The 23,354-nt window shown below is 35.6% G+C and overlaps 3 protein-coding genes and 1 non-coding gene across 6 annotated transcripts; 1 reads left to right on the forward strand and 3 right to left on the reverse strand.

The window, feature by feature from the left end:
- Positions 1-5,904: 5,904 nt before the first annotated feature.
- Positions 5,905-7,900, reverse strand: LOC100256366 (primary amine oxidase 1). The gene is made up of 3 exons (XR_009465648.1): positions 7,189-7,900; positions 6,520-7,064; positions 5,905-6,427 (listed from the first exon to the last, which is right to left on the reverse strand). It is a non-coding gene; the product is annotated as a primary amine oxidase 1 (transcript).
- On the reverse strand, positions 7,799-12,198 carry LOC100251211 (amine oxidase [copper-containing] alpha 3, peroxisomal). Of its 2 annotated transcripts, XM_010651588.3 has the most exons (6): positions 11,310-12,198; positions 10,683-11,067; positions 10,476-10,589; positions 9,551-10,089; positions 9,099-9,266; positions 7,799-8,322 (listed from the first exon to the last, which is right to left on the reverse strand). In XM_010651588.3, exons 1-6 carry the CDS (start codon positions 12,083-12,085, stop codon positions 8,319-8,321), a joined length of 1,986 nt encoding a protein of 661 aa, XP_010649890.1. In that variant the 5' UTR covers positions 12,086-12,198; the 3' UTR covers positions 7,799-8,318. The 2 variants fall into 2 exon arrangements, with proteins under 2 accessions (XP_010649890.1, XP_002278327.1); XM_002278291.4 differs by lacking the exon at positions 7,799-8,322 and having other exon boundaries at positions 8,886-9,266.
- A 3,837-nt stretch (positions 12,199-16,035) lies between these two features.
- Positions 16,036-19,647, forward strand: LOC100252916 (heat shock 70 kDa protein 8). Of its 2 annotated transcripts, XM_010651589.3 has the most exons (3): positions 16,036-16,218; positions 17,181-17,209; positions 17,716-19,647. In XM_010651589.3, the coding sequence occupies exon 3, from the start codon at positions 17,718-17,720 to the stop codon at positions 19,440-19,442; it is 1,725 nt and encodes a 574-aa protein (XP_010649891.1). In that variant the 5' UTR covers positions 16,036-16,218; positions 17,181-17,209; positions 17,716-17,717; the 3' UTR covers positions 19,443-19,647. The 2 variants fall into 2 exon arrangements, with proteins under 2 accessions (XP_010649891.1, XP_002282143.1); XM_002282107.5 differs by lacking the exon at positions 17,181-17,209 and having other exon boundaries at positions 16,037-16,218.
- Positions 19,648-21,751: 2,104 nt separating this feature from the next.
- Positions 21,752-23,354, reverse strand: LOC100246068 (uncharacterized). The gene is made up of 2 exons (XM_010651590.3): positions 23,058-23,354; positions 21,752-22,872 (listed from the first exon to the last, which is right to left on the reverse strand). The coding sequence occupies exon 2, from the start codon at positions 22,779-22,781 to the stop codon at positions 21,879-21,881; it is 903 nt and encodes a 300-aa protein (XP_010649892.1). The 5' UTR covers positions 22,782-22,872; positions 23,058-23,354; the 3' UTR covers positions 21,752-21,878.

A 23,354-nucleotide genomic window follows, 5' to 3' on the forward strand; every position in this document is an offset into this window, starting at 1 on the left:
ATAGTTTTTGAACATAATTTTTTTTATTTATAATTTAAAATAGAAAATAATGTTGATTTTTAATTATTTATAAATAAAAAATTTAAAATAATGAAAAATTCAAATTGTTAAAATAGAATTATTATGGTTGCATGAATAATGGTGCAATAAAGACAAAAAAAAAACCTTATGTGAAAAGTCATTGGCTATTTTAGTCCATCATTATTTTATATCCTTAAAAGGCAATGTATAGAAATTTAAAGGATATATTGATATTTTAACATTTCATATCATTTTCATCAATTATGAAAGTTATATGGGTCAAATATTAATTTTTGGACCAGTTGGTCCAAAACATAATTCTCCCTTTTAATTGGTCTGTAGGACCGTACGGCATGAAGCGGTTGTGGAAAATTCCTCAGTCAATTCTAAGCCTTTACGGCATAGAGTCAGCCTTTACGGCACAGCGACAAATGCTTAGGATGCCAACATGGTAACATTATTGCCCTTGGACCCAATCCAAAACATCCCCAATATTGGAGAGTGCGTGTCTAATTTGAGTTAGAGGCACTATCAAACCTTGAAGAAGTTGGACGGCCGCCTGGGGTTGGCCCTATTGGAAAACTCACAGGCCCTGATGTGGGGCTGGGCAGTGGAAACAATTGAATACAAAGCAAATACAATTCATTTTGATATCTCAACAAAAAGAAATTCAACACAGTTTGATGCATTTTCTATATATGTGAATAGACAAAAATACAGACACCCAATAAGGAACTATCACCTTTCCGTTATAACCTGGCTCACATCCTATATAAAAGAGACGATATGACTTACCCAACTTGAATAAAGCGCCTAATCCCCAGCACAGATCAAGACACTACCAAAAAACCATTGAAGGTTTTCAAAAGCACTGCGAATACAAGTTTGCCAACCCTCTCATTTTATTATAGGGATAATATATTCAAGGTTTGAAACATTGGTAAATACAAATATATCGATAGATTTTATGTATATATTAAAAAAATATAAGAGAAATATCGTGAATATTTTGACAAAAATATTGGTGAAGTAAAAATTATTTAAAATTCATAAAAAAATATTTGAAAAAAATTATAATATATATATATATATATATATATATATATATATATATATATATATATATATATATATATATATATATATATATATTAAAGTTATTTTATAAATGTAATTGACATAAATATTATTATGAAGAAAAATATCTATATGTAAGGATATATTGGTCTTAATATATAATTTATTATTTATCTTATCAAATTAATTTTAATTTAAAAAATATTAGAAATTTATTATTATCATTATTATTTATATTTTAGTTTTTTTTAAATAAATTTATATCTTTAATATTTTAAAATAAAAACATTCAAAATAAAAATGGTAAATATAAAAAATTTAAAAGTGAAGTGATAGTAATTTTTTAAAATATGATTAACAAGATAAATGATAATACATTTAATATTAAAACTATAATTTATTTAATTCAAATATATTTAATAGTGTGAAATAAATTATGATACCCATGTGATTTTTAAATTAGGTTATTTTTAATGATCAACCTTAACAAATTTACATTGAACATATATTAGCAAAGAATATCTTAGTCCAATGGTAACTAGGGATTGGACTTAAACCTTTTGGCTTGCAAAATAAATAATAATGCGTAGTGGGCGTGCAAAATAAATATCGATTATATTTTCATAAAAATACTAAAATTATTTGTGTCAAAGTCGGCCAATAAACGAAATATCGCCAAAATTTTTCAATATTTCAAATACTGAATATAATATAACTTATTCAGTAAATGGATTAAGTTGAATTACATATAAATTGAGAGGAATAACTTGTAAATATAATTCTAATATGTTAAATTTATTAAGCTATTCTAACTCATCTATCTTGTTAACATGATTATAATCCATTTGAATTATTTACAATTTAAATTTATAAATGTACTATTTTAAAGTACTTTTAATTACTTTAATTTTTTAAATCTAAACTATTTAATTATTTAATTTTAATTATAATATAGTAAGTAAATTGAAATTTTACACTTGTTTATTATTTTATTTAATGTTTGAATTATAAAATACTTTTAATCTTTATAATAAAATATATAGATTTCACTCAAGTACTATTTTTTTTAAAAAAAAAAAAAAAACTACATAAGATTTATAATAAATCTAATGACATAGTTGGGGTAGAGAGGAAATATAATCTGAATAAATTAGAGACATAAAAATAAAAAGGAATTTTGTGATAGTTATAACTTATAAGGCATGCAAGGAAGAAGAGCAAATTCTATCATAATAAACTCGTCTTGCACGAAGAGCTCAAGTACAAGGGCGAGGTGCTACTTTATGACTCCAAGTTTCACATCTTTCTTTCCAATGGCCTTTATGTCACGAAAAAAGTCTTCCCCATCCAAAGACAACATACAAATTCAAAGTGCATGGGCATTGCCTTGAGCATTTGTTTGATACCTAAGTTTGAAAGAGTGTACAAATTTTACAAAAAGCATGAAGTCATTGTATGTTTCCTGTGAAACATGAATCCTCGAGGTAACACCTACATGGTAATTCTCTCATGAACTCAAGATGACAAAGCAAGCATCCCTCAAGGTAAATTCATTAGGTTTCTTATTTTTAACCCGAGATGAAATTTTAATAAATTGAGAACCCCATGAGGATATTCAACTTCGAAATTTTGATGTGATTTGCACTACTACCAAAAATTCATTTTTAAATTCAAAGAAATTACAATATATATATATATATATATATATAAGGTCAGTGTATCATTTCAAAACCTTGATGAGATTCGATTTTAGGAAACTCAAGAAAATAAAGTCTGATGACTTAACTCTAAAATTTTGAGATGGAAACTTCAATTCTAGATTGAGCAAGATGAAAATTGAATAAGGTAATGCTCAAATTCAAAATTTTTGGATTCATAAACTTGATTTCAACTCAAGCAAACTACAAATTTGAAAAGTTAGTGGCTAAATTCAAATATCTTGAATTCATAGGTTTTATTTGGAATTTATAAGTTAATACAAATCAAAAATAAAAATATCAATTTTTATGAATATATGGGTAACTAGATTTTACGGAAATTTCAAAAAATATTTATAGAAAATTTGACACAATATATCAATGAAACAAATATGTATAAATTTATGTAGTAAAGCATGTTTGGTGGAGTGGCAGAAGATAACCATTTTATACCCGAAGGTTGAGATCATGGCACCACATGTTTAGGAGTTTTTTTCTATTTAGCTTTGAAAAAGCAATCCCACATCAAGAACCTGTAACGGAAAGAATGATATATTGCATCAAGTCATGTCACAAATAATATTGGGCTTTGATTGGGCCCTGTTCCATTTCTTTCTTGGTTAGCCACAAATGAGTCTTGCGGCCCAGTGGTTCCCATGAACCCACTTCCACTTTGATTTTTAACAAGCCTCACCAGTTCTTAAATGGTCCCAAGCCCATTTTGGTGCCTTGTAGAGTTTAGTTTCATTGGTTATCACATCCAAGACATGTTTCTAACCTTCCCACTTGATAGCCACCATTCAAATTTAGGTCTGTATCATTTGTTGGATTCCCAAGTGTTGGGATTCCTACGAAACATCTTGGGGATAAATTTTTTACTTTAATCATGCTTGTTTAGGTTATTAAAATTTCTCTTGGATGCATTACATGTTGTTTTTCTCTATTGAAGTGTTTTGGATTTCAATGGAAACCTTTGGTTTTTTTAAAACCCATTTTATGCTTTCTTTTTTTCTTTTTTTCATGATGGAAAAATGACTTTCACATTGTCTTAAAATTGGATTGTTGTGGTTTATACTACATTTATGCTTAGGCGACTAAAAAATAGGCTTAACAATGAAGGCATCAAGAATGAACTAGAGATAATTTAATCTTGCATTGTTTTTGGTTTTTTTATTTTAAATTTAATTGAAGTCATAACGTGACTAGTTTTAGTTTTAGTTTTCGAATTTAGCTTAGGTATTTTCATGAATATCTTTGGTAATGAATTGAATTAATGTTTACACTATTCAAATGAATTCTATTTTCCTTTTTGTAATATTGTAGATGAGTGTTTAGGATTAGGGATGATAATGGATGGGTTTTTTCGGGTATCCGCTCCATCCTGTCCCTAATGAGGCAAGTTTGAAATTTAAATAAATGAATTTGAGATTTTTTTTTTAAACTTGTGATGGGTTCAAGGTAGGTTCAAATATTGCCTTGTTCCACCCGATTCAATATAAATTATTTTTTATGTTCCTATTTTTAATATATAGATAATAATAAAAATAATAAAATATTTTTCAATAAAATAAGTTATAAAAAATATAATAATTTAATTATTTATCACAAACATATATATATATATATAAAATTAAAAAAATGAAAATGATTTTTAAAAATAAAAATAAAAAATTTTCTAAAATAAAAAAATTAAATGTGTGGAATGGAACAAGTATGAGAATTTCTTACACTGGCTTTCCCGTCCCATCCTGTTTAATTTTTTTAACAAAATGGGGATGATAATTATTTAAAATAAAAGGGGTGAGGTTAGAATAAAAGCGACCCATCTTAAACCCACCATGTTGTCATCCCTATTTAGGATAAAAGAAAAACTATTTGATAGGAGGATGGCGAATCCTCATGATTATGATAGGATAAGTGCTTGAAGAGACTTATCATGCATCAATGCCATCATTTGATGTATGTGTATTAGATGCTTAAGGTCTCCAATCCTACTAAACATGTTGAATTTGGGAATAACAAATCTTTTAAGGGTCAATAAAAGGTGTCGAAGCGATTTATTGCATGGTACGAAGAGTGGGTTCCATATCCTTCCTTTTATGAGCAAGGGCCTTTGTCAAGCCTGAATTTGATTGCCTAAAAAGGCCTACCTTGAGGATAGCAAGGTTGTCATGGTCTCTAGCTTGCCTTAATTGCTTACAATTTGTGAAATATTTCCTTACTCCCTCTCTTGTGTTGCTTGTTCTCTTGCATGCAATTTTTCATGGATGACTATCGAGTGAGTTAATGAGTAACATCATCTAATTGCCCTTTAAGCCTTACATTTTCTTGAGCCAACACCTCATTTTTTTTTTTTGGACAATTTCTCTATTTTCCAGAAGTTTCCTCCACCTCGTTATTTTTCGACAATTTCTCTATTTTCCATAGGTTTCCTCCCTTTCTTTGTTCATCTATTTTTCTATTATATTTATCCACTATTAGAGTTGTATGGAAGGTGCAAAGTCATCCTATATCTGTTTACCATTTGTACGAGTTTGCACCATGATCATTGATTTCTATTGATGATACTAATCTATTACACTCTCTTAAAAAAATTGTGGGTTCATCTTAGAATCCAACCTCCTCTTTAATACAAAAGAAAACTAGTTAAAGTTGGGTGGCCAATTTGGCCGACCTCTTGCCAATGGTCGTGAGTTATAGGCAGTTAATAAAAAGATAAACAAATAAAGGTAGTGTAAGATGAATAAATACTTAGATATTACACATGCCTTAGCCCACTCTAATCTTAGGTTTTTTATGGTGTCTTGGTTTGACCCATTTGGTAAATTTTATCATACTTCTTGTTGAAAGACACATGTTATCACATACTTCATTAATATATCATTAAACAATTATTATGGGATCCTTGGTTTGAGAGTAAAGCTTTATGCACTTTGAAATTAGGATGGTGGAGTCAATCGAATTTAAAATCTACTATATTGCATTAAGTGTTGTGGCTATGAGATTGCCTTTTACTTCTCAAAATGTCAGGTGTCACTTGGTTATGACAACCCAAAATACTTGCTTTTACAGCATTTCTCATATAAAACATCATGTTTGTTCCCCAAAATGTTCTAATATTCAAAATCTAAAAATATTTAATTCTTCTCCACAACATATCATACAATATATTTATAAGAATTCCATTCTTGGATAAACATTTTAATATAAGAATTACATTTTTGTGACATCAATTTATAAAGTTAACTAATTTAAGAATTCCATTTTTGTAGCATCAGTTTTAAAATTAACTAATACTTAAATGAGACTAGTATCATCATCTAGATGAAGGAGTGAATCAACTGAAGCCCAATTTGTTGCTGACCCAGAACTGGGTAAGAGCCCCCTGATATGACCAGGCCTTGAATCGTGGTCAGTTGAAAATACAACATAGAGCAGGCCCATCACAGCTCTACTACAACTTTGTTGAAGAAAATCATCGGAGCAATGGGTTGCGTTCAAAAAAGTTAGCCGGCCGGAGTTGGAATCCGTCGTGAAGTGTGGGCATTGCCGGGTAATCTTCCTGGTAGGGAATGTGATGGAACCCTACTGTGTACCATACTACTACATCTTTGTTTGCGATGCTTCTATTCCTGCACACAACAACAAATGTTAAAAAGAATTGGCTTAAAATATATTCTGTCATCATCTGTTACTGATACTATTTATCGAACTTCCAATTTACCTGTTGCTCCAAACAGCCAGCTCATCATCTCCTCGACTCCTATCAGCATAAAACCCACCAGCCCACCTCTCTGACTTGTTATAAGCAGTCACCCACATTTGATACTTGGTGTAAGCCACACGAATTTGGGGATAATCGTCATCGGATAAGAGGGAGTAAACCGGTTGTCCAGCAATCAATCGGTAACCCACATAATTCCCTGTTTTTGTCTTTTTATTGGTATTCACTACTAACAACTCCGCTGGTTTCGAGCCCAATCGAATCCTACCCTCAGCTTCCGTCTTGGCCATTTTCTTGACTACCGACCAGTAACTCTTCCTTGGAGATTTGATGCCAACGCTTGTTGTCTTTCTTGTTCCTAACTTAGCTTTGATGAAAGAGTTATCCATTCCGTCAACATCAAGGTCGAGATAGTAGGTGAGAAAGTGGTCATGGTTCACGGCAACGATATCATCTGCCAGTAACGTACCAAACACGTCCTTCCGTATCTGATCTGTATTTGTGTATGATGTGGCCTTCATTTCCAGAACACCAGTGAGCCCAACCTGACAGTATAAAGGGCATCCATGTTTTACTTCAGAAAAATTAATGACATGCATGTGGGTATGGTCATAGAGCCATTCACCCCTACTTTGATTGACATAAAGGTAATAATAAGGTAGATCTTACCCCTACTTTGATTGACCCACTTTGTTGGAACTCCCAATCAAGGACATAATCATAATTCCCAACAGTAGCCACCATCCTGACCACCAAATTCACTTCTGGTTCCACTCTTCTTATCTGCAAAAACCATTCAATAATCCATATCACATTTTCCCTAAACCGAAAGACACTTAAACCACCTTACCGTTCGTCCAGGGACACCAATTTCAGTATGTCTCCAAGCAACATCCCCTGAATGCCGCTCAAAAATGCATATCGCTCTGTCAACCTTTTGTGGCCGCCCGTCTGCCCCAGCCATGTACCCATCCATATACACTGCATTTCCCGGACAGTCGGCCAGTGGCTCAAGGGTGTCAGCAGATCGACCAAACCCGTATTCGCCCATGTCCATGAAAGTCCTGAAATACCATTCACTTGTAGGATCCATGTACGGGACAAAAGTCTCGGAGACATGCCCTCTGTATAGCACACGCCGGAACCTCTTTTGTTTTGCATCATATACAGAAGCTGTGGATATAATCACACCCGCCCGAGCATTGAACCCTACATGGAACATCCAATTACCCCATCTAACCTTGTGACCTTCCATGGTGAACCCGCGCTCTGTTTCATTACATGGAAAGGAAGAAGGCTTCTGCTTTGTTGATTGATAATCGGAGCCCTTGGCCGGAGGCACTACAGTTTTAAATCTATCTATGTACTCTATAATTTGCATGGTTTCAACATCTATTAGTATGCTTATACCACCAATTGGTCTTGCATAGATGTTAACTGTGCCTCCTCTGTAAAAGCTTGCAATCTTAAGGGCTCTTTTAGCAACAAGTTCCCCAAACCAACCAACTGTTAATGGTATGCAGGAGACTTCAGATAGATTTAAGCCCCTTCTGAGTATAGAGTTTTTGAACCTGGGGTCCTTCTTGGGCAGTTGGCTGGCTTGGTAAAGCTCCTGATAAGTGAATGGAGGGTAACCATGGCCTCTGTAAACATGTTCTGATGTGATTGAATTAGTGGCCAAGTCTACAACGAGTTCACGGGTCTCTCCCCCTGCCCGAACCACCACCTTGGCTCGACGGGGAAAGGACTCATTGTGTTTATTTGAAGATAGCCACTTGAGAACATCTCTTTTTTCGGGATCATCTACATCAACAAAATGGAAAGTTAGGTTAGGAAGAGTAACAAGATGAGACTTCTGAATAATATGCCTTATGTGGTTGATTTCGGCCGGATTGAGAGGGTCTAGGGGGTGAGGAAGACTGGCTATGAAGCAGCACTGTAGGGCAAGACCTAGAGCAAGAAATGGAATACTAGCCATGGATTCTTCTGTGATGCTGCTTTATTCCCCACAAAGAATTGATCCAATTGTTGTGCTTCCAAACAGTTCACTGTTTGACAATATATATTAGGATACGTTTTTTTTTTAAAAAAAAAAATATTGAATCATGTGCTACAAGTGACAACTACACATATGAGCCGTATCATAATTGCAGCCATTACTTTGGTGTCCCATTTTACAGCGATTTGCTGGCTTTTCTTTGTGAGGAGCAATACACACTTCACAGCTAAGCCTCCCATTTCTTTTAGTCCCTTTCTTGCATTGAGGACTAAGAATCTTTAAATTGCTTTCCTTTTCTAGTTAAGTAAATGGCATTCCCCTCTTTACACGACTCTTCTACCTTCATTATCAGTATCACAACATCCTATTTGAAATGGGCCAATTGAGTGTTTTTTATTTTCATTAACCCATCAAAATATGCAGTCGTAATTGCTACAGTTACTCCACATGATCTTAAACACGGTATGATCCTTGGGAAAAATATTAAAATCATTACTAATAGGATGATGCATAGTGTACTCCAAGCATAATCTAAGGCAAGTCGCTTATCGATGTGGGACAACTTGGCCACTTGACTTGCCTGGGAGGCTTTACTTTGAGAACTGGATTGCTGTCAAAGAAATTGGACGGCCTCAGCTCAAACCCCCCACTTATCGTTGGCATCAATGGAAAATCTTCTTGATAAGGCACATGATGGAAGCCCATTGTGTACCACATAACTATATCCTTGTTTTCTATTTCCCTGTCCCTGCATTTAATGTCCACAACAAACTCTATCAACAAATAGATCAAAATGCTTCACCTAATGTAATATGGTGCTCCAAAACCAGGTTTAGGTATTGTAAAATGTTTCTGCTTCTCAAAGTAATATTCATTTGCTTCTTACCATTTTCAACATCTTAAATACTTAGTTATAAAGAAATATATTTAAAAACAGTATGTTATTAAGCATTTTTCTTAATATTGTTTCCATTTTTTAGATTTTAAAATAAAGCAAATTTCCGAATTTTAATTAGGTTGATCAGACAGTACCTGAGGCTCCATTGAGCTAAAGTGTCATCCCCTCGGCTTTGATCAGTGTATAGTCCTCCAACCCATTTTTCAGACTTATTGTAGGGTGTGACCCAAACATTGTATCTAGTGAATGCTCCACGCCTTTGCGAGTAATCATCGTCGGTTAAAAGCGGGCCTACAACAGATCCTGGGATCAAACGATAACCCACGTAATTCCCAACTTTTGTTCTCTTGTTCGGATTCACGACTAAAAGCTCAGCCGGCTTCAAACCCAATTGGATCTTAGCATCAGACTCTCTCTTAGCCGTCTCGCTCACAACCGTCCAATAACTCCGCCTAGGTGATCTGTTGCCACTCACTAGCGTCTTTCGCAAATTGGACTTAACAAAGGAGTTGGTATCACCGTCCACGTCAAGATCAAGATGGTATGTAAGGAAATGATCATGGTATGCACCAAGGGTATTGTCGGCCAAAAGTGTACCATAGACTTCCTCATGTATTTGATCTACGTGAGTATAAGTGGTCCCTCTCACTTCAAGCACCCCACTCAACCCAACCTGGCAAGACAAATGATAGGTTACTTTTAAAGACACAACGGTCATATTAACATGTTTTAAAAAAATTATAGAATTAGGAGGCACTATTCTAAGGTTTTGTGTATTTACTATTTACAGCAATGTAATAAAAAAGATGCTCTTGTGTGAAAAGTGAAAACACTTTTAAGCTTTTAACAGTAAAGAGTAACAACGTGGCTCTTCATGGTTGTTCCGCAGGGCGAGGGATTTTGTCTGGATTCAAATCTGAAATGCTTGAAAAGTCAAAAGATGCTTTCCAAATAAAGAAAACAAAGCAAGACACGTGGCGTTGATTGGATTCAAATAGAAAATGTCCAAAAGCATATTATCAAATTTTGTCTCGTCCAACTCTGAAATATTTGAATTACCGAAAGTTTTATAGAGCCGCTTTGCAGGAATTCCCAGTCAATGATATAGTCATAGTTGCCCACAGCCGATACCATCCTCACCACCAGACTGACCTCCGGCCGAGACTCGGTAATCTGCAAAATCCATTTTTAAAAAGTCAATAAAATTATCTCTAAATTATATATACAAATACATACATCGGATATTAGTCTTGAGAAAACAGAGACCAATTTTCCAGGAATCTCAGCCTCTGTGTGACGCCACATGATATCCCCAGCATAGCGTTCGAAGATACAAAAAACATTAGTCATATTCACAGGCGTCCCATTCTGGCCAGTCACGTAACCATCCATGAAGACTGCATTTTCTGGGCAGTCTGTGAGGGGCTGAAGTGGCATGGCACATAGCCCGAACCCATACTCGCCTGCATCAAAAAATGTTCTAAAGTACCATTCTTCAGTTAGGTCCATGTATGGGACGAATAGCTCTGATATATACCCTCTGTACAAAACTCGTCGCTGCTCTTTTTTCTCCACATCGTATATGGACGCTACTGATATGATCGGACCCGCTCGCATGTCGAATGCTAGGTGGAAATCCCAATTCGCCCAACTGATTCATATTTCATAGCAACATTATGCAATAACCTTTTTTATTTATGAACCTACATTAAAATTCATTTTATATAAATGTTGGATTAAATTGATAGCCTCACATGAAATATAGTTGATTCAAAGGATTTTTTTTCACAATATTAGAACATCAAATTGATAATCTAATAGATTTAATTTGGCAGAAGAAACATAAGTATCGGTAAATAAGTAAGAAAAGGTATTATTAGGCAATCACTTTACCTGATTTGGTGGCCGTGGATGGTAAAACTGGGTCCATCTGGTTGGACGACTGTGATACCCTTCAGACGTGGACCAAAGGGCGGCTTCTGCTTCGATTCTCTGAAATCCGTCCCATCTGCTTTAGGCACGGGAACCATCAATCTGTCGTGATATGCGATGACCTTCATCTCGTCTAAATCAACGGTCACCGTTATCCCCTCTATGGGCCTCATGTATAAATTGACTGTCCCATCCAAGTAACAGAACATAACCTTCACAATCCTTCTGCTAGTCCCCTCCTCACCGTACCACCCCACAGTATAGCTTAAGCCCACAATCTCCTCCATCTTAAGCCCCCTTCTGCCGACAGACGCCCGAAACGGCGCGTGCGTTAGCGCCAATGAATTAGCAGCCGTCTGTTCTTCAAAAGTGAGCATAGGGAATCCGGAACCACTGTAGATTTCATCGGAAACGATGGAGTGGGTGGACAAGTCCACGATGAATTGATGGGTTTGGTGGTTGAGTCGGGCGATAACGAGGGCTCGGCGAGGTGGTGTTTTGGCGGTTGTGCGATGGGCGAGCCATGAGACGACGATTGACTTGTCTGGTTCGTCTAAGCCCACGTAATGGAAGGTGAGGTTGTGGTGCGATGCAGTGATTATGGTTCGGACTTGGTCGAGCTCCTGTAGGGTGAGTGGGTCAAGTGGGTGATGGAAGTGGATGGAGGCTGCGGAGAAGATTGAAAGGGGGAATGTGAAGAATAAGAAGAAAAAGAGAGTGTTGCAGGCTGGAGCCATAGGTGGGTAGTGGAAAGGGGATGACAAACAGTCTACAAGACAACATCTTTACAAATCCAAAAAATAAAAAATAAAAATGGATGGATATGAATAGCTGTTCTGGGAGTTAGCGATTGTTATCGTTTAGCCGAATTCGTGCACTTTTATTACTGATCTTAGTGCCGGCCAGTAATGCCCATCAACTGGCCCACCTTCCCCTGATAATCTGATAATTTGGAAGAGTATGTTTAGGCAGAAATTAAAAAAAGAAAAAAAAACTCAAATTTATATTTGACAACCAAATGTCTTAAAATGAGAAAGCAATATGGCAATAGGGATACGAGTGCATGAGATTGGACGGAGTAAATATTTGTTTAAATAATTCTAAAAGATAGTTTTTAATAACAGTTTTTAAAAATAGTTATATTTTATAAAATAAAAATTTATATGAAAATTTAAAATATTTTTAATCTTTTTGAATATTTTTAAAAATAATTTTTATCTTTAAAATTTTATTTTTAATTATTATTATTATTATTATTATTATTATTATTATATGTATAATTATTATTTTTAAATGATTTTTAAAAAACAAGTGAAAATAATTAAAAAAATATTTTATAAAAACACTTTATTTTTTATTTTTATAAAAACAAAAATCATAAAACAGTTTCTGATTATTAAACGTGTTTTCCATTTTATATATATAAATCAGAAAACCGTTGTCTAAAATAGTTATCAAACATGTCCTTAAATTTATTTATTTATTTAAAAAATAAAAAGATGGGGATGATATTAGTTTTGGCTCCTGTTACCTTTTACATCCAGATTTGTTTTACTAAACAAAAGGCCATAAGCCATATCAACAAAATATATGCATATTAATGCTTTGCGGTATATCATTACATAAAAATTTTAGGTCCAAATACATTTTTTGAAAGAAAAAATTCATATCACTTAAAAAAATAATTATATCATATTAATTTTTAACATAATATATTATATTAATTATATAAATGAATCACCCGAGAAAAATTAGACATCAGAACTCATGAAAATGCATATGTATATTATCAAGAATATATACATATATATATATGAAGAAATTGTCCTTCATTTAAAAAATAAAATTAATGGGTGAAAGGGTTTTAGACCAAGTGGTGTTTTAAAAGGATAAAAGCATAGAAGACAAACGTGAATAGAAGAAAAAGAAGTGAAAGTCTACTTTCATCGTTATTGGCTTTACAATGACATAAAGGTGTTAATCCTTTATCTCTTCATATCCTAAATGCATAAATGGAGTTATTTTAACATCACAAAATTCATTATGATATCATACTTAAGTTTGATATTTCTTCATAAATTAGTTGATAAGACTCATAAATTTGATTGCTAACTATTTTATTATATGTTATGTTTTAAAATGTAAATGTGTCTTATCTTTTTCTAGTTTGGTAAACAAACAATGTGTTAGGTATCATAAAAAATTTAACCTCTTGTTGGATGAAAGAACCAAAATCCAATCTTTATGGATCGAATGATGGATCATCGTGGTTTACTAAGGGATTAAGTTTATCCATATTTTCATTTATTTCATGTTCATCTTGTTGGATGGTTATGACAAACTTATCTTCATCTCATTTTGTCTCCATTCATGATAGATAGGCATTTTAGTTATCATCTCATATTTGTTCTTATAGGAATAAAGAATTTTTTTAAAATGAGTCTCATTTCATAAGGACTCATGAAATTTAAAATATCGTTATAGGGTGGAGGACCATAAGCATACATTTGTTTAAGGTTTTCATCTTCCAGTGAGGATGAACCAAGTATCAATGACTTGCTAGTTCATTTTTGGCTATATATAGATAATTAACTTGAAACTAACACAAGGAAATTTTGTTACTCAAAATATCCTTCATTTTCCTTATCCTTCCTTTTCTTGGCAACTCATGTGTATTTGTCCATAGGAGACATAAAATTCAATGGTTGAGAGTTATTACGCTTATTCGTGAGGTTGCAAAGTGGAAGTTCCATGGAAAGAACTTGTTGAAAATTTGTTGCTCCAACATTGCCCTTAACACAATCCAATCTATTATTATGCTAAAATGTAATATAAATTGACAAACCTAAAAAATTTTAGTTTATTCATACTTATATAACCTAATCCAATTATTTAGCATGTGTCAAAACAACCTTATGTTGATGAAATAAAATTCAAACTTAATCCAACCTTGATAAACAACATACTGTCACCTCAGCCTAACTTCTAGAATAATCCACTAGTACTAACAACTATCTATTATGGGTGTACATTTTGCAACCCTATTTTACTCTATTTAGATATGGTGTATTGCACATTGTAAATTGATATAAATATATAATATCACAAGCTCATGTATAGGGTGGTTTTTCAGTTCATTATCTAGAACTTTCATGGTATTAGGGTTTAGTTCATTATCTAGAACTTTCATGGTATTAGAGCTTCTAGGATTTTCTCTACAACCAAACACGAAGATGACTTTTTCTTTCATTGCATCTACTCCAATATCCTTTCAAACTTCTCTTCCCAATTCATTTCATCCTTTATAGGTACTAAATCACACTTTGCCTGTAAAATTAGACAAATAGAATTATATTCTTTGGCATTCATAGATGGAAAATGTGATTTATGCTAATGGATTTGAAGAATTTGTGGAAGGGTTGAAACCATGCCCTTCTAAGATAGATGGATTTGATGCGACAAAACTAGATCGAATTCATCATTTAGAGGAGATTTGATCGTATGATCCTTAGTTAGATATATTCATCACTCACTCCTGATATTATGATAAAGATCATGGGACATACAACCTCACATTCTACTTGGAATGCATTGGAAAAAAAATTCCTACCTCCTCAAAGGCACGTAGTATGCAACAACGATTGCAGTTGCAAACATTGAAGAAAGCATCTTTGACTATGATGAAGTATATTCCAATGAAGAGTATTGTTGATAGTCTTGCTGCTATTTCCAAACCTGTAATGGAGCATGACCACGTACTGGAGCTTCTTGGAGGATTAGGTCCTGAATATAATTCTTTGGTTGCTTCCAGAATTCAAATCCTAATGCACAATTTTCTAGTGGAAATCATCGTGGTAAAACGAATTCCAATACCATTTGTAATCCAGGAGGATGAGGCCACAACTTCAGCAAGCCATAGTGACAACTCTACAGAAAGTTTTGGTCACACAGTCCATATTTGATACTATTGTTTTTTATATAAATTACCAAGGGCAAGACATTGATCCAAAGTCAGCAATGGTTGCTTCTCTTTCTTCTACGAAAAATGAATAGTCTGAAACCTTGTTTCTTAACTTTGGAGCAACACATCGCATGTCTTAAGAGTGTTGCCAATCTATCTGATGTTAATATTTTCATTATGAAATAAATCTATGAGATTATGTGTATTTAGTTAAAACCTCATTAGAGATGAACGAAATTAACCCATGAGAGTTATTATAAAATAAATATAAGGCGTTAGATGAGATAAGAAAATTCATGTTCAACCACCTCTTAGAATAAAAATTGAAAATTTGAATATAAAAATTGAAATTTTGAATATAAAAGAAATAGAATTAAATTCTTGTGTTTGGACGATTTGATTGATGAAAGTTTGAATGATACTCGTATAATTGAAAAATAAAAAATAAAGTTTAATCTTTAGATTTAAAGAACAAGTCAAAATTTATACTCTTTGAGATGTCTAAAAGCGGGGAAAGCTTGACGTGAAAGAATTTCTTGTCTTCCCTTTAGCATATCTACACTAAAATTAACCCTCATTTACAAATTTGGTGAACTTTCCTATCAAGCCATCCAGCCTTTCTGGGCCTAGATGGGCCTGAAATTCTAACGGATATAGAAAATACCACATCATGGGCCTAAAGCCCAATTTGGGGTGCGCTGACACTTGTCGCTTCGAACTGGCTGGTCGCGCCACGTAGCCGCATGGTGTCTCTGGAGCCTTCTGGCAGAAACTTTGGAAACTGTTTCTCCCCCTTCTGGGATGGTCTAGAATTTGGTTTCGGACTATTAGTCTCTCCACTTTCCTCATCTTCGATATCACTGCTCGTCTAATTCACTCTTCCGCTGCTAACTGCTGTCTCTCTTAACGGTAAGGTTCCTTCCATTGCCGCTTTTCAACGTGTTTAATTAGTTCACTACCGTGTTAAACGTTGATGCGATTGTATTAGCTTGCTTCTAGTTTTGATTGCTTATGGACTTGTGCTGTAAGAGAAGCATTTTTCTTATTTTTCTTGGTTCTTCAAACCCATGATCTTAATCATCATTCCTGCTACTGGGTCGGTCCTGTTATCGCGTATTGATGTAAGTATGAGTTGCTGAGTTGCATTTCTGCACATTCAGTTTTTCGGGGTTTGGTGTTTGAGTCACAAAGAGTTCTTTTTAACTAGTACATCCATTTTCTTGTATTGATCTTGGTTTCTTGAGATGGGTCGCCCTGGTTGTGTTGATCTTCGTTTCTAGAGTTGGGTTGCCCGGTTTGATGGATATTTGATTAGTTTTGAGCTAGTTTGTGTTTTTTGGTGGGGGAGGGATATTCTTTGTGACATTTTATGTTGTTTATGACATTTGGTGAAAATATAAATCATTTTTCCTTATTCATGCGAGTAGAAAGGGTGGGTGTCATGCAAATGTTAAATCTATTGATTGCTGACAAAGATGCCTTAGAGGTGTTTGTTGGAGAACCTACAAGAACCCTACTATATTGAACTTCAAGTTGTAGAAGCTGAGCAGAGCCTAATTTGGTGTTGGATTATACATGTATCTCCATCCAGGCTGAGGCTTAAGACCTGGGACATCATCCTTCTAGCCAAATTTTGTTAAACGGAATACTTTCTAAGCTCTTTTAGGTACCAAATCTGTGTTATTAGCAGGATGTCAGCTTATCAAAGTATTAATTTTTTACTGTCATCCTCCTAACTAAAACATATTTACATATTTTATCTCACGTGTCTAAGATACATCACCCTGTTTGAATTCATAAATCACATCTTCACAACCAAATGTTGCAGCAATCAATTTGTTAAGTGCTTTCTCATTTTTCTGATTTTGTAGTCATTGGAGGTGGAGTTTGCAAAGCCAAGGTACTTGAACAACTCCTGAGGTGGTGATATTATTTCAGTTATGGATGAATGGTTGTGTTTGGATCATCTGATGAATAATTTACTTTCTGCTATATATTGGGCATGGGAGTGACTTCTAAGGCTTATGTATATTATTCCCAGAAATTTCCACAGTGTAACTTAAACCACGGAGCTTGTGTCCTATGGATTTGTTCAAGATCTTTAATTTTTCTGAAGGGTTTTTCTCAAAAATTGTTCTCACTACAATTTGATTCTCATTGATATGATGAACTTCTATTTCATGAAGGTTAAAAGAAGTATAAGATTGGAAAAGAAAACTTAGGAAATATTAATGTAGATAATTGACGGGATTCTTTTTTAAAGATGGGTAGAGAGACCATAAAATCCCAATGTTGCTTTTATTTATGATATGATGGTACTATATACCTTGTAATTTTCTGGTTCTGCCATGTTTTATTTGCTTGTGATTGTCCATCATTTTCTTCATTAAATAATGTCAAATGCAGGAATGGCTGAACAAGCATACACTGTGGCATCTGATAGTGAAACAACTGGAGAGGAAAAGATTTCCTCAGCTTTCCCAGAAATTGCAATTGGAATTGACATTGGCACTTCACAATGCAGTGTTGCAGTCTGGAATGGCACCCAGGTGGAGCTCCTTAAGAACACTAGAAACCAGAAGATGATGAGATCATTTGTCACCTTCAAAGATGAAATTCCTTCAGGTGGTGTAAGCAACCAAGTCTCGAATGAGCTTGACATCTTATCTGGAGCTGCAATTTTCAACATGAAACGCCTAATTGGTAGAGTTGACACTGATCCAGTTGTTCATGCAAGCAAAAGCCTCCCATTTTTGGTACATACAATGAACATTGGGATTCGGCCATTTATTGCAGCCTTGGTGAACAATGTATGGAGAGCTACCACTCCGGAAGAAGTTCTTGCAATATTTTTAGTGGAATTGAGAACCATGGCTGAAGAACAACTTAAACGTCCCATAAGAAATGTTGTTTTAACTGTTCCAGTTTCATTCAATCGGTTCCAACTGACACGAATTGAGCGAGCCTGTGCCATGGCTGGCCTCCATGTCCTCAGATTGATGCCTGAACCAACTGCTGTAGCACTGCTTTATGCACAGCAGCAACAACAGACTATACATGAGAATATGGGCAGCGGAAATGAGAAGGTTGCTCTCATTTTTAATATGGGTGCAGGATATTGTGACGTAGCTATAACAGCTACAGCAGGGGGAATTTCACAGATAAAAGCCTTATCAGGGACCACCATGGGAGGTGAAGACATGCTTCAGAATTTGATGAATCATCTCGTGCCAAATTCAGAGTCTTTCTTCTTCAACCATGGAATTAACGATATCAAATCGATAGGGTTGCTTAGAGTAGCAGCTCAGGATGCAATTCACAAGCTCTCTTACCAAACTTCTGTTCTAGTTGAGGTTGACTTGGGAAATGGGTTAAAAATAAGTAAGGTTGTGAGTCAGGTGGAATTTGAGGAATTGAATCATGATGTGTTTGAGAAATGTCGAAGCCTCATAATCCAGTGCCTGCATGATGCAAAGGTGGAAGTAGAGGATGTGAGTGATGTAATACTCGTTGGTGGGTGTTCCCATATTCCAATGATTAGGAATGTCGTCAAGGATATCTGTAAGGGAAGAGAAATATATGCAGGGATGAATTCATTGGAAGCTGCTGTTACTGGAGCAGCATTGGAAGGAGCAGTTGCTTCAGGTATTAGCGATCCTTTTGGCAATCTGGACTTGCTAACTATTCAAGCTACCCCTCTTAGCATTGGGATTCGAGCTGATGGAAACAACGTTGTTCACATCATAAATCGGAACACCACAATTCCAGCACGCAAGGAGCTGGTTTTCTCTACTGCTCATGACAACCAAACTGAGGCACTGATTGCTGTTTATGAAGGTGAGGGGAAAAAGGTAGAAGAGAACCACCTGTTGGGTTTTTTCAAGATTACCAGGATTCCTCCTCTCCCCAAAGGTGTTCCAGAGCTTAATGTCTGCATGGACATTGATGCTTCAAATGTATTGAGGGTTTTGGCGGGGGTGGTGCTGCCAGGGAACAAACAACTAGTGACTCCCTTCATGGAAGTCAGGATGCCAACCGTTGACGATGGCCATGGCTGGTGTGCTGAAGCTATTCATAGAACTCATGGATCGACTCTAGACCTGGTTACATTGTGGAAGAAGGCAATGGAGTAACATGTAATAGAGGGTGACTGTAATGCTTAAGGTTTTGGCCCTGTGGTGAATTCTAAACAGAAACAATTGTCATGATAAATGTTTTAATCAAGATGCCAGTGTGTACGTAGTATTAGGAGTGTAAGACTTGTGTGTTGTCATGATACGTTGGAAAAACAAAAAAAAAATGCATGGTGAATGGAATTCAATGGTGTTCTGGTTGTCAGTGGTAGCAGAAGGCATTTGCTAGAAAATCTGAAAGTCTGATTGTTGTTGGAGTTAAGAGTCTATAACAAGGGAGTTTTTTTTTCTTTTTTTTTCTTTCCTTTTTCTATAACCCAAGTGCAAACCCCTTGCAGCTATATGTTATGTGAGAATAATTGGTAACCATTTGGTTACAGTGTCATGGAATTTTCTAGCATTCCAGAGCTATGGTTTCCTAGGCCGCAATGAACACTAGTTCACGAGCAAACCGTGGGCGTGGGAAAGCTGTGGTAGGTGCTTTTTGTGGGATACAGATGGATGTCTGCAAGGTGTTTTGATATGATCCTTTCGCTGATTATTCCATACTGCTAGAACCCATCACAATCTTGAAAAAGGGTGTGAGCATCTTTATATCTGCATAGAGGGTGGAATGTAATGATCTCCATGAGTAGGCAAGTAAAGCAGATTGAATTGCGCTTGTTTTACTTGAGCAACTGAACTAATCAGATCTTCTTCTTCTCAAGAAGTTTGGGAGGACAATTTAAGATTGCAAGAAGCAGCCAGCTTACCCCACGCTATAAAATTTTCATTAAACGTCCAAACATGCCCACAGGTCCCTTCTTTGCCACCATTAAACAAGTTATACCCTTTTGGTCTTATTTTACTTGGAAAGGGTAGTGAGTTAGGTGGTTGGGAGTTGTGGGGAGAAATCTATTTCTGTGTAATTTTGCAAATGATAGCTTTTGAGATTTGGAAGTGTAGGTGGTTCAGAGGCCACTGCTATAATGGTTGCTTTGTTTAACAGCATAGCATTACAAAGTAAACGGTCAATAATATATAATTTGCCCTTGATGATAAGACATCAATCTTGAAAAGTTTGGAGGGTAAAAGCCTCTGCAGCATAATTTTCATTTTTCTCTCCTTGGACCAGCAGTAACCATGGTAGTACTTTCCCTCAAAAGAAATATTATGCCTTAAAAACCACATCCTGGCCCAGCCATAACTCTTTACAACTAAACCAGGGCTTCTAGGAAATATTAGACATTTCTTTTGTAATACCAGCCTGGAATCCTGTGGTTTTCCTGACCATGTTTCACTCAGGTATCTATCACTAATATGTTTTCTTATTTCGAAATTAGTCAACCATGGACTAGAAAAGATGGATTCTCATTTATGCATACAAATTCATTGCACCCAAAGGGTCACGATTTTCAATCGAAGTGTATGGGATGGAGGGGCAGGAATCTGAAAGATGGGTTCAATTATTCATACAAATTCATTGTCCCAAAGGATCAATCCATGTTCAGTCCAAATGCTTGGAGAGGGAGGGGAAGGGCAACGTGAACCTGAAAGCTATGTTCATCCATTCATACAAATTCATTGCCCTCAAGGACCAAAGTAGATTCAATCAAAATGCTTGGGGAGAGAGCAAGATAGAGGGAATCACTACTCCATAAAGGTCACCCACAAAAGACAATGATACAATGAAAATCAGCAGAGAGCAACAGAAGTAGAGAACTGATTTTCAATTACAAGTCTACAGCAGGGTTAACATTGAGCCCTTCTCTATTTTCCGTGTCATGAATGAACTTGTTGACATATTCTAGAAGACCCTTAATAAATGGGCCTCACTACTGATAATGGCATATGTTTATTATACATGAGAGCTACATATTTTGTATTTTGCTATGATGTGATTGCATGACAGATTCACCAAACCAGTAGCAGACTAAGAAATATGAACACCCTTTTCCATTACAAGCACAATTTTCATACTGAGTAATCTAAACCTGCTGCTACAAAGATAAAATATAACCCCATAGATGTTTATCTAGCATCAACCAAAAGAATGAGGCATTTTATCTAGTTGTGCAAGGAAAAAACTTCTCTGACCTTGAGACAAGGGTTAGCCACTCCAGAGACAGAGCATGTTGATAAAATGTGCAAACATTTAGAGTGAGGAACAAAGTGATACAAAGTCATTTACTTATTCATCATTCCCATGAAGAATTTTAAATACAGAAGACAGTAGCCTATTGAGTCTGGTGCAACAATCAACTAGAATCCTTTCCCCGTTTTTTTCTTTTAATTAGGTATAGAAATCAATCCAAGTGAATTACATGAAGTGGGCAAAAGAGGAGTTGCTCTACCATACCTGCTTATATACAAGAGTCCATGTAATTCAAGCATGTCATTTATAAAATCTTCACTCAGAAATATTAGTTTTGCACTCAACTGAGAAACAACATACATCTACTCATTCTTCCAAGCATACAAAATCAGTGAAAAACCAAGACCTTGTAATTTAAACTCCCTGAAATTCTGTGAGCAAGGCGAAAGCAAGGCAGAGGAATCAAAGAATGGTTGGCTTGACCACAACTTCTCAGCTGAGGAGCAAGTTTGGAACATGAAAACTGCATTTCCGACACTTGGACCAAACAGCCAATTATGGACATCCCAGAAAACTTCTACCGGGAGCCCATCGATTAAGATGGTCTGATTTCCCCGAAACTTCCATCGGAGGTGCTTCACCTGCATAACCATCTTACTATCTATGCGGATGGCGAGGAAGGGGTCGTCTGTACCAACTGTGTCACACTCAATTGATAGATTATGATTCTGGCCATTGTCCCAAAATTGAGCCTTAGTGCCATACAACTTCTTTCCAAAAATGTGTTCCTTCTTGCTAACGAAGATGGCATTGTAAAAACCAGGTGTGGCATTAGTCTTTTTGAATGCTTCTTTCCTCATATCCCCGAGAAGTAGAACCATCTCTCCATTAAACACCACTGCCAAATAGAAGCCCTCCAATGGCTCAGGCCCAGATCCGAATTTTGCCAAAGAGAGATCCCAATATGTGTCGACTTGAATAGAATTAATCTCAAAACTCTTAGACCCTTTTCTTTTGGCGAACAACCATGGCTTTATGTCAAATTTACAGAGACACTGATTCATCCAATCATCGATTTCAACACTAAGGCACTGACCCACCAGATTTTTGCTCCATGTAATTATGATCAAGCAAGATTTGCCTCCTAATTTACATGAATAGACGCATGTAACCAAATTTTGAGCAGTACTCCTAGAGACACCTGAAGAAGTAGAATCAGCTACTTGAACCCCATTTTCACCAAAACAAGATGGGAAGTCTCTCATACTGACACGAGGAAAAACCCAAGATCTCCCTGTTTCTCAGCACACTGAATCACAATTTGGCCCCCTCTTCTGCTGCTGCAGCATCAATGCTCTGTTTGGTTACCCAGAAAACCAAGGAAAAGAAAGGGAAAATCAACTCTGGGTGCAGCATTCTTTCTTCGATTTGGGAACCAAAAAAAACAAGAGAAAATCTGCGGTTTCTCGGCAAACAAAAGGAATCTAATGAAATAAAAAGGGTAAAGAGGCCTAACAAAGTAAAGAAGAAGCGCATCGTACCCGAACGGAAATCAAAAGAGAAGTGAAGAACCCCATGCCGTGTTCCAGATGGCCCGGAAAGAATCTGGTGGTGGACTCAAGTAAGGGCTTGGCTTGATGGGAAAGGGAGATGGGTATTTGTGATGCCCGCTATCAAAGTCCCAGGAATCAACAGTGTTAAGGAAAGGACAAGGGAGCTATGGGCATAGTTGCGGAATATAAATAAAGGGTAGTGAATGTTGGGCAAAGTTTGGGGAAACGGACAAGAATTTCACTCTCACTCACTCACCTTTCACACTGTTGCTTCTTTCATTCCCT

The sequence above is a fragment of the Vitis vinifera genome, chromosome 5, assembly GCF_030704535.1.
Source record: "Vitis vinifera cultivar Pinot Noir 40024 chromosome 5, ASM3070453v1".
NCBI classification, from domain to species: Eukaryota; Viridiplantae; Streptophyta; class Magnoliopsida; order Vitales; family Vitaceae; genus Vitis; species Vitis vinifera.